General features: G+C 31.0%; 1 protein-coding gene across 3 annotated transcripts in view; it reads left to right on the top strand.

The window, feature by feature from the left end:
• The first annotated feature begins 7660 nt into the window (after positions 1 to 7660).
• Positions 7661 to 16609, top strand: part of LOC131610328 (ABC transporter A family member 1) — a 32087-nt gene continuing 23138 nt past the window's right edge. The window contains exons 1-13 of one of the 3 annotated variants that reach the window (XM_058882243.1): positions 7661 to 7932; positions 8378 to 8457; positions 8987 to 9155; positions 10074 to 10156; positions 10856 to 11072; positions 12652 to 12881; positions 12969 to 13029; positions 13198 to 13284; positions 14726 to 14958; positions 15050 to 15164; positions 15235 to 15324; positions 15870 to 16090; positions 16175 to 16287. In XM_058882243.1, the coding sequence (XP_058738226.1) occupies positions 7846 to 7932; positions 8378 to 8457; positions 8987 to 9155; positions 10074 to 10156; positions 10856 to 11072; positions 12652 to 12881; positions 12969 to 13029; positions 13198 to 13284; positions 14726 to 14958; positions 15050 to 15164; positions 15235 to 15324; positions 15870 to 16090; positions 16175 to 16287 (1786 nt within the window). In that variant the 5' untranslated portion in view covers positions 7661 to 7845. Of the gene's footprint in view, positions 7933 to 8377; positions 8458 to 8986; positions 9156 to 10073; positions 10157 to 10855; positions 11073 to 12651; positions 12882 to 12968; positions 13030 to 13197; positions 13285 to 14725; positions 14959 to 15049; positions 15165 to 15234; positions 15325 to 15869; positions 16091 to 16174; positions 16288 to 16609 lie in introns of those variants that run through there. The other 2 variants (XM_058882242.1, XM_058882244.1) reach the window with 2 other exon arrangements.

Here is a 16609-nt window from a genome sequence, read left to right as displayed (position 1 = left end):
GGAAGAAGTTTGGTCTTCCATGTGCTTGTGTAATAAAAAAAAAAAAATGAAACTTGCTACACTAATACATATGGATGAGATTTACACTTACTAGAAAGGTTTTTTCTTTATGCATCTCCCTATGAGGGTCACCCCTAGCGAAAACCTCACTTTACCCCGCTTCGGAAATGCATTTTCGAAATTTTTTTTTTTTTTAAATTTTTCCAGATTTCGGAACTGCATTTCCGAAAAAATCCCAAAAATTGGGATTTTGATTAATTCAGAGATACATCTCCGAAAAAACAAAAAAATTAAAAATCCCAAAAATTAATTTTAGGATATTAATTTATTCACATATCATAAATTTGATATAATTTATGAGTAATGAATAATAATAATTATATATTTTGATATAATTTATGAGTTATGAATAATAATTATTATATATTTATATTCTGATTCATATTTTAAAATTTAAAATAATTTTAATTAAAAAAATTAAAAAAATTTCACTTACAAAATGAGTTATAATTTTTTATTTATATATTTATATATTTATAATAATTATTATATATTTACAAAAAAAAATTAAAAAATGAGTGTTTTAATTTATATATTTATATAATAATTATAATAATTATTATATATTTATAAAAATTATTATATATTTATATATTTATATAATAATTATTATATATTAATTATAAATATATTTATATATTTATATAATAATTATAAAAATTAAAAAAATGATTGTTTTAATTTATAATAATTATTATATATTTATATATTATATATTTATATATTTCACTTACAAAATTAATAATTATTATTATATATTTATATATTTCTATTCTGATTCATAATTAAAAATGAGTTATAATTTTTTATTTAGTTTAAAAAAATTAAAAAAAGATTTTGTCTTAATTTTATTTAATGAATAAATTTTATATTTAACTCTATATAATTCAAAATTTACTTATGAAATTAAAATGTTTTTGATTTATATAAGTTAGTAAAAAAAATTTAACTTTAAAATTGTTTAGGAAATTTTGATTCACCTTGATTTTATTGATTCACCTTCATTTTATTGATTCACCTTGATTTTATACCTATTAATTGTATTGATTCACCTTGATTTTAATTTTTTAATATTTATTGAATTCTTTTGGAAGTGTATATCCGAAACATTCCAAGACCAATTTGGTCTTGGAATATTTCGGATATGCATCTTCGAAGACACCCCTCTCCTAAAAGGGGTGTTTTCGGAAATGCATCTCCGAAAACTCAAAAAGGGGGTGTTTTCGGAAATGCATCTCCGAAAACACCTTTTTTTCGTGTTTTCGGAAGTGCATTTTCGAAAACACCTTTTTTTTCAATAAAAGTACGTTTTCGGAAATCTATTTCCGAAACAAGGGGTATTTTGGTAAATTCGCTAGAGGTGACTAAGAAGGTTAGGAGGTGGGTAAAGAAATTTCCACTAGAAAAGGCGTCGATTTGTGATTATGGTGCGATGAAGGATGATAAATCAAACATATCTATCATGACCAAGTAGGAAGTGATCCAAGAGAGATTCATGAAAGCTGATGACAACATTTGGGTTAAAATGATTGCCTATCGTGAAACCACCATTTGGGTTAAAATGAAAGGTGTCCCTAAAAAGGTCAAACTGACCGAGAGTGAAATTCTACAAAGTGGTCTCCTTCGTACTTCGAACATGTTGACTCACGTTTTCTGGATTCTCCAACTCCTAAATCTCAAAAAATCATTTCCAATGGTGCTCGTATTAGCAATCCATCTCCATCACCATCAAAACTAAAAATCATTTCATTGAAGAGATGTCATTTTTATGTACAAATACATTGAGCAGACTATAAATGTTAAAAATGACGACAAATGCGGCTTTCGAGTTGTTTCAGGTTTGCTCGGTAAAGGAGAGGAGAACCACACATTTGTCTGCCAACAACTTCTCCAAGTGTTGAAGACGCATAGAGAATCATACACATTGCTATATAAGAAAAAATAACATTTCGATACAACTCATGACTCTCTTCTTCCTTGTTTTAGCAGTCTGACACACATAGAGAATGAAAGCGCTTTTATAAAATGCGTCAACTTATAACAAGTGTTTATAATATGGTGTGTATTAATTTGACAAGATATGAATTCTCGAAAATATTTTTGCCACTTTGGAGTAGGTCACCTCAAAATCCATCCGAACGCATCATGCGTATTTGGTGGCTTTAAAAAATACAACATTTTGTTCAAGTTTATTTTAAATCGGGTTGTGTTATATCAAAGACATCATTGGAGTGGTCAACACATTTCACAAAAGAGACTGAAACTTAGCCGAATCACTTTCTAGAAAGGATGGAAGAGTTCACCAAGTTGAACGAGATTTAAAGAGAATCAAATAAGGAAAAGTCAATGACAACACCACACATAGAAATAGATTTAGACGGAGCACATGTTTTTATGCTATTTAGTTTTTATTTAACTATGCATTTAGACAATGAATCATTTTTTGTATGTATTGTTGACTCTATTTGAGACATATGTAATGTATATTCAACATTAATTGTATTACAATTGAGTTCAATTTTATGACTTTTTTTCAACCTCTTAACAATTTTGTCCCTGCATAAAACAACATAAAACGTGTTTTGTTTGGTCTGTGGGGCGAGTTCGGATATGCACTTCCGAATTAGCCCCACTTTAACTACAAAAATATCAAACAAAGGGTATTTAAGAGATACATCTCCGTAGAAACCCTTATGTTGGAAAAAATAGGGTTAGTCTGGTTATGCATATCGATAATATCCTCTAAGACATGTATAGAGTTTTTAAGGTCCATAATAATTTAAAACTTGAATTAGGAGTGTATATGGGTTGAGTCAACCCACAAAACCTGGTCAAATCCACCAAAAAAATCATAAAAATATGTTGGGTTGGGTAATTAGATGAATATGAGTTTAAAAATTAAAAAACTCATTAAAAAATCGAGTTTTGTGTAAAACTAGACCCAAACCTAAAAACCTATTGACCCACTAATCAAACATTGTTATTACAATTTTATTGATTTTGATGAATATTAAGTTAGTTGTTGCAATGTTAGTATCTAAAACATTTACTATTTTACTTTAACTATTTTTGGATATTTCACTCTTTGATCATTTTGATGATAATAGGATTTTATATCATGCAACTTTAGTTTGTTGCTAGTATTTTATGATAATTTTTATTAGTTAATGCTATCATTATTATTTTATGATGCTAAAAAATAGTAAAAATAGGTTATCGAATTTTATTTAAGATAAAAATGTTGAATAAGTTTTATGAAACAAATATGTTGATCATAATTTAATCATTTAATATTAATAAAACAAAAAATATATATTTGGGCAACCCACTTCCCAGCCCAACCCAATCCAAAAATTAGTGGATTTATCCAAACCGATCCATTGGTGTAGTGGATGGTTATTTTACCTCACCCAAACCAGAGTGTCCTATATGGATTGGATATTGAATTTGGTCAAATCCAACCAAAAGCGGCCCATGTACACCCATAACTTGTATAAATACGGGGTCTCTCATCTCATGTTGTTTACCAAAACAATACACCACACTAGAATGAACATATATTGACATGTCGCATTTGTCTACTTCAACGGCGCGAAGCCCTCACTTGAGTTTAAGGTCACATAGTACACATCTCTTGTAGATCTACAATCCATACCGGAGAATCTCCTACAATACTCAAACAATCTAAGAGTTGTGAAGCTTGAATACCGTTCACCCTCGATTGACAATGAATGTAAGATTCAGTTCAACAAGTTTGAGTTGAAGATGAATGAAGATTTAAAGATTATGTGGAGTACATTTCTTAGTTAGGAAATAAATGGTCCCATTGAAGTGAATGCAACAATTGCAAGATCAACCAATGATATTCTAAATATGTTGCAACATCCTGATGAAATGTTATATTCATGCTAACAATGATCTATTTAATGTAACACATTTTGATGTTAATTTGTTTTTTCCTAAAAGTTTATGCATTTGTTACTACTGGTTAGTGGTTTGAGCTAGTAGAGTGTATTATGGAGATGCATATCCCTAAAATTTTCTTAGTGTTTTGAAATAAAGGTTATTATGGAGATGCATATGAGCATGTCTGCTCTGCTAAAGCCAACACATAGGGTGGACAAATGAGCTTGCACGCCATTCTAAAGCTAGTCAAGAAAAGGGGCGGGATGGTAGCGAGCAAAGTATAGGGGTAGGTTAAAAAGCTTGATACTTTTAAAGACTAAAAGTGGCATAAGACCACACCTGTCTCGTTTAGGTATGCGTCCGATAAAGCTTGCCAAAAAATATAACGAGATGAACCAAGTAAATGAGTTAGTTAGAAACTTTGACTCGCCTTGTAAAATGATGAACTGAACAGGTGGACCGACCCATTTTACTACTTTTACTAACACATATTCTTTTAATAAAACTTTGTAAAAATCCAAAATAGTTAAGATTATTTAGGTTACCAGTTAATTCCTATAAAAAAAAGGCAATTACACTGATTAAACATTTATTTTCTAGTCGACTTGAGTTACTTCACAATTAACCAAACAACACTATAGAAAAATAATTATAAAAATAAATATTTTTTGATAAATTTAATATTATAATTACTTTTTTCATTGTCCATAAATTTTGTACAATTCAACTTGCCAACCCCCAATCATACCTAACCCCCTGACATTTAGAATGCTTTTACTCTCTATTAAAAGCAGGTTTTTTTAAAAAAAATACTGTAAATTATCAAAAAAAAAATTATTCAATACTGGAAATTTTCAAAAAAATTACAATCTTTACTACAACAATTCTGAAAGCACCAGACATTTGAATTTTTCAGTAGTCTTATATCAAAAATTTGAAATTTCTGGTATATACCTTCACACTCTTACTGAATATTTTAAAATATTTCTAGTAATTACCAAAAATTTTCCAGAAATTTGAAATTTCCGGTATACAGTTAGAATGTCGTTTCCACTTTGTTTCTGCATTACTTTTTTCGAATAACTTAATTGATAACAAAATTTTGAGATAAAATATATACACATAAAAATGGTGCTAAATATAGGAATACAAAACAAATTATGATGACATCCTAACTACGTCTTCCCAGTGTCTAAAGCGTTATGCATATCTCAATTCCCATACTTTTGCATCATCAGTATAATTCTGTCTCCAACAGTCAGTGACGAAAGGCAATGGACAATCATGTCGTTTACCAATAGCAGTATTCGAACGACCAGTGAAAGCAATAATACCATGTCTTTTACCAATAACGTGTGCCCATGCTAAAACTTCAGACCAGGACTTAAAAATTTGTCAATTACAACATATAAAGAATAAACTATCAATATCATAAAGACGGGAAAACCAATCAATTTTCAAATTATTACATAGAAAACATACAATGTCAGTGGTGAAGAACGACATAAAATCTGCACAGAACTCTGTAGAAGATACTGCCGGTTCTAGACCACACAAGTAAAACATTTTTCTGTACTATCAAAAATTTTGTATACAAACAAATTTTTTGGAAGTTTTTGTTACTCACAGGGAAATTTTGAAAATTTCCGGTAATGGCAAGTCTTTGTTTTTTACAGATAAATACCCAAATTTTCAAAATTTCTGTTAATTCATCCCCGACAATATCATTTTCCCCTCACTTTTTCAGATAAAAACACGAATTTGACTAAAAACTGCAAGAACCTCTTACCAGAAATTTTATTCTCACTATCAAAAGTTTTGTTTTTTACTTCCTTTGTCATAGTGAATTTTTTTATTGTTTGTAATTTTTTTAAAGATAAATAATAACAAAGATACTCCCTCCGTTTCTTTTTAAGTGTCATTTTAGAAGAATTTTTTTGTTCCTATTTAAGTGTTGTTTTATAATTTAATGTTATAATTTGTCATTTATAACCTTATTTTCTCAATAACTTCACCTTAAATTTTTCAATTAGTTATTGGAAAAAGATAATGTATGATTGAATTTATTTAGAAAGAGAAAAATAAATAAGGGTATAATAGGAAAAATAACTCTAATAATCCACTATCTTGGTTGAAGAGCTTTTTGCTAAAACGACACTTAAAAAGAAACGGAGGGAGTATTTTTGTTATTAGAAAAATATGAAAAGAGTGGCAATTATTGAAGGTGGCAAAGTTAAATACTCTAAATTTTGTTAAAAATTTATAATAATAAGTAATAGAGAGAGATGAAGGAACAAAATTTTAAAATTAATATATTTCATAAAATTTGTGTTAATTTTATGAGTTTAATTAATATAGACAGTGTAAAATAATTTTACATTGTCGTTTAATAATAAACAAACAATCTATCATATTATTTAATAATTTTAAAATATAAAAGTGATTTGACGAGATATATGATATTTATTGGTTAACATCATAAAATTACTTACATGTAACATAATCAATGCATCTCATATTTCCTCTACTATTTTCGAAATAAATAACTACTATATTGTAATTTTAAAAGGTAATCTAATGATTCCTCAACATCATCCGTGTCTCTGACAACTAAATTGACTTAGGAACATCATAATTAATAATTTATCTATAGATAATACTAATTCAATTAAAAAGTTATCAATATTTATAATATAAATTGATTTTTTTAAAATAACCAAATATTGAAAAAATACACAAATAATCATATTTTAAAGAAAATTATGCAAATAACTATATTTCAGAAAATGTTATAAAGAAGGCGCCAAATGAGATGACGTCTCCACTATAAATTACACCAAGACGCTAACTGGAATGACGCTTCTTATGTAAAAAAGAAATACATTTTCTAAAATAGATTACCTTTTAAACGTTTTCTAAAATATAGTTATTTGTATAATTTTAAACGTTTTCTAAAATATAGTTATTTGTATATTTGGCGCCTCCTTTATAACGTTTTCTAAAATATAGTTATTTGTATAATTTTTTACGTAATATGATTATTTGTGTATAATACTTGGTTATTTAAAAAAGAAATTCGTATAGAACTATCCTAAAATTTAATTTTATTTAAAATAATATGACATTAAATTATTATATATGATTGATTGAAAATATCATTGCCCAACTCAATTCAAAAGTCTCGTAATGTAAACTAAAAAAAAGTTCATCATACTCCTACGCTTACCGTCATTTAGAAAAAACGGTTTAAAAAAAAGTAAATCTATCCTAAATTTCGGTCAAAGATAAAATAAAGTACTTTATCTCACGGTAAAATAAAAGTGCGCTTCTGGGCGCCAAGTCCTAACAGAAACCGGATAAAAATAAGCGGTGGCGGTGGTAGTACCGACCCCACCCAAAAACACTCTAAAATGTTCCAATCAATACAATACAATACCCCGTGATTCGTGAATGCTCAGAAAGTAAGAAATAAAATAAAATATTTCCTACTTTGTTTGACCTGCAATTCTCAATTTTTGCACCACGTAGCGTGCCGTTTATCTTTAGAAAAATCAAAAGAATACATTTACCGATATTTTATATTTTTTTCATGCATATGTTACGATAAATAAAGGATGATAAAAAAACAAAAAGTAATGTTGGTTTTATTTTATATGATAAAAAAATAAAATAAAATAAAAACCACTTGTCCAAAGGAAGATGCGTTCTTTAGCGAAGGCAAGTAGCTTATGTCCTTTTTCGTTAGTGCTTCTATTCTACCCACCACCTTCCCTCACTCACACCAAACTGTAGTTGAACAACGTGAACATTACGATTCTTCTTCGTTGCTCTTTCACTCTCTAATCTCCTTCGCTTCCGTTTTCTAGGGTTTCTGCAACCATGGGAACTGCTTCGCGGCAGTTCAAGATTATGCTCAAAAAGAACTGCCTCCTCAAAATTCGTCATCCTTTCGTTACTGCTACTGAGGTTCTTCACTCTGATATTTCATTTCCTTTACCCTCTCTTCCTAATTTCAACTTTTTCTTCGCACTTTTTTGTTTTGCTCTGTTTATCTGCTCCGATTCTCTGCATAGTTGACCAATTCGGCATCGTCGTTGTTTATTTCTGATGATATGCACTTTATTTACTTTTCCGTTGTTCTTTGTTTTTTTTTTTCTTTCTAACTGTTGCTTATTTTAGCTTTGATATCCGATTTTAGTAAGTTTCCGTGATGATTTTAAGTTTAACTGTTATTTATTTCTTTTGTGGTACATGCATTATGCTTTATGCATAGTGTATTTTTTTGTTGAGCTTTTAGATTTTAGGGTTTTGTGTCTTTGAGTATATGTTGGTTGTTTCTCTTTCGATTGCGAAATTGTTGAAATCTGTTGAGATTCTGATGCTTATTAAGTTATTACTGAATCTATGGCAGATTTTGCTCCCTGCGATTGTGTTGCTGCTATTAGCAGCTGTAAGAATGGGAGTGGATACGCAAATTCATCCAGATCAATCGTCAGTGTTTCATTCCATCACTTGCTATCTGTTTATTATTGTGTTTGTTTTCTTGTTTTGGTTTGTCCTCAGTGCTGTGTATGGTGACTTAGCGAAAAGCGTTAAATGCAGGTGTTTTATTTTAGAGAAAAGCTAACATGTGAATTTAATGTTTTGAAATTTTAAGGGCACAAGTTAATGAGTTATTTATAGAAATATTTTTTTTGGAACACGTGCATTAATGTTTTGAAATTTTAAATCTCATTTTATAACATTTAATTATATTTAATTTTTTTTAATTATAGTATCTTTAACATGTGCCCTTATTTTTAGGGCACATGTTAGCATGACCTTTTATTTTATTTATAATTTTTGTGATAAAAAAATTGAAGTAGAATTCCACTTTGAGTACTCTTGTATTCAGACTTGAGAGAGTGAATGTAGATGGAATTGGCTTATGAGGGTAATAGAAGCAAATGGTGTTTCTTTTTTGAACTTCTTTTATGTTTAATATTTTGTGAGGATTAATGTGAATATGGAAATGGAGCAGGCACATTCAAAAAGATATGTTTGTAGAAGTGGGGAAAGGAATATCCCCTAACTTTCAACAAGTTTTGGAATCCTTATTGGATAAGAGAGAGTATTTAGCTTTTGCACCAGACACCGATGAGACAAGGATGATGATAGACGTGCTGTCGATCAAATTTCCAATTTTGAAGGTACCTACTCATTTGCGATTCATTGTATTTCAGTATGTGGTATTCTGGGCTTAATTGATCCTTGAAATGTTCGTGAAATGTTATGTTGCTTTGCTTCCTTCAAATTCCTGAACTGTATTCGCCACATTAAGGACTTGAATGCAGCTTTTTCTCTGGGTCCTGCATGCTTAAACCTCTTCTTTGGCTGCTCTTTTCCTTTTGTACCGGGTCCTTGGCTTCTTTACCACATCTATTCATGTCTATTGTTACATTTTTCCCATTTTTAGTTTTTAGTAAGAGCAATAGACTGCTCAGTTTCCTTGCACTTGATTTTCTGGGATATAAAATTCAATGAATTTTGTATTTACATGGATATTTAAGTGCATTTTGATTCAAGCAAATATTTATTAAGAAGATAGTTTAAATATTCAGACTGTGACTATTTAGATAATCTATCATAAAGTACTTGTTTTATTTGACAATATTTCATTTCATACAATACAAGTTTTATTGTGGAAAATTTTTGGTATTGAAGCAAGTTAACTAATGCTTGCTATTTTCTTATAATAGTTTGGTTTCTCATAGTGTCAAATCAGAAATTTTATTGTATTTTGTTGAAGGGAGGAGTTCAAATTTGAAAAAAGTATCGATGGTTGTTTTTTTTCCACTGCATATAAACAAAATCCGTTGTCTTTCCAAATTAATTCACTGTATTTATTGCTCCTCTGCCCACCTTTCATCCCAAAAATCATTTTCCGGTTCTGCTGCTCTTCCTCCATTTTGGAGTATCTTCATGTAACTAAATTTGTGTTCAAGCAAGTACCTTAGAACCTTTATCCTTTCAAATTTGTACATTAAGCAGACACATGTTTTCTCTATTCATCTTTTGAAAGAGTTGTCACTGAATCTATGTAATTAAAATTTCGTTTCTATATGTAGCTTGTGAGTATTGTATACAAAGATGAGTTAGAGTTGGAGACGTACATCCGGTCTGATGCTTATGGTATCTGCAAAGACGTTAGGTAAACTCCTTTTCTGGCTTGAAAGCTTTGAATATCTATCACCTATTCGAATAATATGTTATTGGCATGATTTAGTGGCTGTGGGGCAAATAAAAGTAATCTTGTTATCAGAATATTTTAGAGCTCCGGGATATTGAGAATTAAGTTGCTTTGTAGATTATTTAATACTTTGTTAGTAGGGGGGGTCCACCTTTTCTCTTCTCCCCAATTGTAGATACTTTCTTTATCTCTAAGAAAACTTATATTTCCATAAAATTGATAGTTTTATTGGACAATATGACAACATTTGATCTTATATAGTTGATGTTGCCCAGTGAGAAAATGCTTTGATTGCAGTGTTATCGATGACGGGTGGCGGTCGGAGAACCAAAATTCCGCCGTAACAGCCACTTTGCCTTGCTGTTATAGCGGATTATGGCAGAAAAATCCACAATATCGTCCGATATTTACCATTGCAGCAAGTCCAAAATCCGCCATGGCAGATGTTTTTGATTGTATAAAAATATAAATGATTCATACAATCATAACTCAAAATAGTTTTAACAACGTCTTCACATGAATCTTTATTATCTATTGTCTGCTCAATACAAGATATGAAAATGTTTATTGTATATTTGTTTGAAATTTGAAACTTTGCGAGATGCAGAAATATGGACTGTTTTTCTGTTTATTTTTATTTATTTCCTCATACCTGTGTAGGAATTGTTCAAATCCCAAAATTAAAGGAGCAGTTGTATTTTACGAACAAGGTCCTCAGTCATTTGATTATAGCATACGCCTCAATCATACATGGGCTTTCTCCGGTTTTCCGGATATTACAACAATAATGGATACAAATGGCCCTTTTCTCAATGACTTGGAACTTGAAGTTAGTGCTGTACCAACAATGCAATACAGCTTCAGTGGGTTTTTGACAGTATGGCTGCTTCATTCTCATTCTCATAATATGTTATTCATTGTTGTCTTTCTTCTCCCTACTTTATCATCTCTAGTAATTATATGATGAAAATAATGCATAACTAGTAGTATATTGCCGTGATTGCTTGTGGCTGTGTATTTTATTGTTGAAATTTATGTCAAATTATATTTTGTCTACTTGAATTCAGCATGGGGATTGCTACCATGTGCTGTTTCTTGCTTTCTCTAAATCACTTCAATTCAAGCACTCTTTTATTTTCTTTTATCTTAAAGGAAATCAAGGAAAAATTTCCTATGAGATTAAGTTACCTTATTTTGAGTAGCAACTAGCAACCTTAATCCCAAGGAAATACTTCAATTTTCCAAGGTCTTTTATCTTGAATTCAGCTCCTATTTTTTTCTTACGATTTGGTTCTCAACATCATCATCACTAATATAGTGATATCATGTGCATAGACAAGTGGGACAATTAGCTCACCTAATGAGCTACTTGACTCATTATCGACACTATAGTTTGAGTAAATTTTCTTCCAAACTATTAGGCTTTGTTTAGGAGATTGGAGGGGAGGGAAAGGGAAGACTTTCGAAAACAAATTTTTAAAAAAATATAGAAAAATATTTGACAATTTTTAAAAGAATGATTTTGGCTAGAATGACAAAAGAGTGTTAATCATTACTAAGGCTATTAAAAAAATCCATGAACCGAACCACCGAACCGAACTGAAGTTACAATAATCGAACCGTTATATTTGGTTAGTGAACCAAACCATAATGCACAAACAGTTCTAGAACTGAAACTGAACCCGAACCGAACCAAAACTGAAAAATGAAAAATGCTTAAAGCAAGTTAATTCTCTTTTTAAAAAAATGGAAAAATAGCTTAACGGTTCGGTTTGGGAAAATTGTCTCTAACGGTTCAGTACGGCTCGGAATTTCGTAACGGTATACGTAACCAATGATTTTGGTTTGGTTCAGTTCTTAGTAAAATTGAAACAGTTCGGTTCGAGCGAATTTTTACTATGGGTTGGTTTAGTTCGGCTCAGTTTTCTCACGAACTGTGCCATGAACAACCCTAATCATTACTATATTTATAATTTTTATAATACTATAACAATATTAAATATATTTGAAAAATTTATATAATTTCTCCAAAACCGTCATTCAATACAAATTTTGAGTTCCCCCAAATTAGGAGTTTTTTTGGTTAGTGAGCTAGCATATGGTTACCGCATTTGTATGGAAGGGAATCTTAGCGAGCTAGCCTTTATATGAGACAACATGATGAGTGAGAGAATCACCCAGAATTATTGTTAATGAGTTTGTTAGGAGAGTTTTCTCTCTGGTTTAGAGCATAGTGCTTTGGTTGGGAGTCTCTGACTCTGGAACTTTCCATTTTCCGTTTGTAAGCCTTTGTGCTTAACATTTTCACTGAATAATATGAAATTTCTTCACCTGGAGTTCTATCATATACTTTTTAACACATTTTCTTTTCTTTGGCATCCTTCTCTCTCTTGCTAATTGGCCCCTTCATCCCTTCTATTTGTGTGCTCATGCATTGATATTTTCTGGTTTTGCAGCTCCAGCAAGTGGTTGATTCGTATATATTATTTATAGCTCAACAACCTGAATTAAACTCAAATGCCGAAACTGTAAAGCTTCCTCTTTTAGGATTTAATGACACTGATTTCTCGCTAAAAGTTCCATGGACTCAGTTTAACCCTACTAACATACGAATAGCTCCATTTCCCACTCGAGAGTACACTGATGACCAATTCCAAGCAATAGTAAAGAAAGTCATGGGAATATTGTAAGTTTGTCTTCGAAACTTTATAGAGTGTTATTAACATTATATGTTCGATAAGCTTTATTGTTTAACAAGAACTTGTGTGTGCAGGTATTTATTGGGGTTTCTCTATCCAGTTTCTCGCCTGATAAGTTATTCTGTGTTTGAAAAGGTTTGATTATCTTATGTTTGGTATTGTATGATTAAGCTATTCCCTTCATTATTTGTTTCATTTTTAACTTCCTATTTTTATGAATATTATTTTGTAACATTATAGGGATATAGAAAGCCATCCTCTCTTGTCGAGCTTGTGTCTCAATTTATCAATGTAACATTTCAGGAACAAAAGATCAAAGAAGCACTCTATATGATGGGCTTAAAAGATGGCATTTTTCATCTCTCTTGGTTTGTCACGTATGCTTTGCAGGTAACTTTTGCTATTCAATCTGCAACAGGTTTTTACTTGTACACACACTTCTTCAGGATTAATAAGTAGTTATAAATGCTTCTAAGTGAATTTGAATACACCTACATCGAAGCTGACCTCGTTACATGTTAAAAAATTCAACGAATAAAAAATTAAAATTTGAAATGGTTAGATTTTTCCAATTCTTCTATAAACAAAACACATATGAAACTATTTATATTGGAGTTGCAGAAGCTAAAAAAGAATATTTGGCTACACAAGAAAAAGAGATAATCCCAACAAAAATAGGAAAAGTAGAGAAAGTCCTAATGAAATTTGTACAGAATAAAACAAGTTTTTGTTTCATTATTGGATCAAATAGAGATTTCTCACCTAGGAGCTCCATAAATTTCTAAGAAGCCCCTCACACATGCATATTTAAAAGATTTTTTTTTTTTAGTTTTTGTTCTATCAAAGTAAGCTACTTATTTTTTTGAGACCTTTTAATAAAATATGTTTGGGCGTTTGACCAAGCTTCTCCAAACATAACCTTAGTATAGTTGTAGAACCTTTATGACTAAGTGGTAAAAAAATTGGTCTTTACTGCCCCCATTTTACACATCTGATTTAAATTTCAGCTTAAAGCAACCAAACAGATTTTGTGCGATGAAGGTGTTTGAGAGATAATATGGATGCTTCCCCATTAGAATAGATCAACCCAGTTTCTGATCTTTTCCGGTGCACTCGCTATATATCTCCGGCACACAAGCACCCTCATTCTTGGGCCTCACCTAAAAGCTTAATTAGGAGTTCTGGCCCATGGTATGTCCTATTATCATTGGTATAATACTGCCGAAATCTAGCAAGAAAAGAAAACATAAAGGAAATTGATCAGAATCACAAAGTGGGCATTATGTATAAGCTTAGCCTGCACCTAAATCAATTAGGACGGGGATTAAGTTGACAGGCTCCGTAGGCTCAACTTGGCTAGACGAAGCTGTATACTTTTCATTTGGTAAATGATTTGAGCTTTTATGACTAAGTTGTTGAGCCTTTAATTAAGTTTGTCACTGTCAGGTTGCACTACTTGGATAGTATGAATTGTGTTAAGATATTTGAAATTTGTTATGAATATTCTGTTTTAAATAGAATATAGCAGATTTGATTATGGTCTTATCCGTAACCAAGGGGTTTGGTTTTACACATTGATTAGTACATAAACTTAATTTGTCTTTAGAAAACTCGTATTCTTTAGGTGGTCATGTTGTTTCCATTGCTGTTGGTATATACTAAAGAAAATTGCTTTAATGCATGATTAAATCATGTTAATTTTAATTTCTCTAGCCAGGACTTTTTCATGTTAACATTATTATATATACTTATGCTGTGATAAGTTGATTCTTTAGTTTTCTAGATTCAGAAATAATGTTGGTCTCATTTTTCTATTATTTGATCTTTACAGTTTGCAATTTCTTCTGCGGTCATTACAGCTTGTACCATGGATAATATATTCAAATATAGTGATAAGACACTGGTGTTTGCATACTTCTTCATTTTTGGGCTTAGTGCAATCATGCTGTCTTTTTTGATATCCACCTTTTTCAAAAGGGCCAAAACAGCTGTAGCTGTTGGAACTCTGTCATTTCTTGGTGCCTTTTTCCCTTATTACACTGTCAACGATGAGGGAGTCTCTATGTGAGTTCTTTCCCTTCCAATGACTAATGTTTTTAGTACAGATTTTCATATTTGAATGTAAATTTTATTCATTTGAAGTTGTCTACCTTAGGATCTTGAAGGTTCTTGCTTCTCTACTTTCACCTACGGCATTTGCTCTGGGTTCTGTCAACTTTGCTGATTATGAGCGTGCTCATGTTGGGCTTCGTTGGAGCAACATATGGCGAGTGAGTTTTCGCTCTAGGGCCCTTTATCTTTACTATCCTTTCCAAATTTTCTAAGACATTAAGCTCGCAGGAGTCCTCTGGAGTGAACTTTTTAGCTTGTCTTCTAATGATGATACTTGATACACTGCTCTATTGTGCAATTGGACTGTATTTTGATAAGGTATGTCTTTGTTTATTTGAATACTCCCTTATACTATAGCCTATTTGAGTAACTGAACTAGAATTGAAGTGAGGCACTCTACAGTGTCCTTATTATCTCCTGTATGTAGCTTACCTATGTCTAGATGAAATTCAACCCTTTGCCACTTAGTAGGGAGAAAGAGGCATCGTATGTAGCCTACCTAAGTCTAGATGAAATTCAACACTTTGCTACTTAGTAGGGAGAAAGAGGCATTGTATTAATTTATATAACTTTTGGCTATCGGTGAAGACACTTAAAAGACCAACATGTTTCATTTGTTTGTTTTGAACACTTCGTAGTCTGATGTCTCTTATTTCTGTACAACATTAAAATTTTCCGGTGTATTTCTTATATTTCTTCATTGTTTTATTTCTAAGACAATGATGATTCACACATGCGTCCACAAACGTGCACACATACACACATGTGCTTATGTGTGTTCACATACACATTATCAATTGAATGATGTTTTTTTTTTTTGCTTATTGAATGATACAACTATCAAAATTCTTCTCATCTTGAAGGTTCTTCCAAGGGAGCATGGAATGCAATATCCATGGAACTTTATTTTCAAAAAAGACTTTGGGAGAAAGAAAAAAATTGAAGAAAATTGTTCCTCCAGTTTTAAAGTTAAAGTTACTGGTAATAGTTCTGAGCCAGAAAGGAATCTTTTTGGGCAAGATACTACCAATCCTGCTATAGAAGCAATAAGCTTAGACATGAAACAACAGGAGCTTGATGGAAGGTATATATGATACACAATCCAAGTGTGTCAACTGAGTATAATATGATACAATATCTCTTATTGTTTTTTTATAAAAACTTTTAGGTGCATTCAAATCAGGAATTTGCATAAAGTGTATGATACTAAAAAAGGAGATTGCTGTGCTGTTAATTCATTGCAACTGACATTATATGAAAATCAGATTCTTGCTCTTCTAGGTAAGGATAGTTATTCTTTCTTGTTATCACATAAACCTGTTTTGTTTGTATGTGTGAGAGAGAGGGCTCTCTTGCTCCATGTTAGGCTTGATTCTTCAATTTATTCTAGTGATAGAAGGGACTGACATATTTTTTTAATAACCAAGGAAGCGTGTGGTTGTAATGGGGATTGGAATTGGGATATGTATCTAAGAACTTGGAGAACCCCCCTAAAAGCAATATATATGTTAAGAGTCCCGCATTGGCTGGGATAAGGCCTAATAATGTGTTTATAAATCGTGGGTAATCTTCATCTTCCAAATCGGTTTTGTAATGGTTGAGT

This window comes from Vicia villosa, linkage group LG6 (assembly GCF_029867415.1).
Source record: "Vicia villosa cultivar HV-30 ecotype Madison, WI linkage group LG6, Vvil1.0, whole genome shotgun sequence".
Taxonomy (NCBI): Eukaryota; Viridiplantae; Streptophyta; class Magnoliopsida; order Fabales; family Fabaceae; genus Vicia; species Vicia villosa.
Note: the sequence above shows the minus strand (reverse complement) of the source record. Positions and strands in the feature narration are given on the sequence as shown.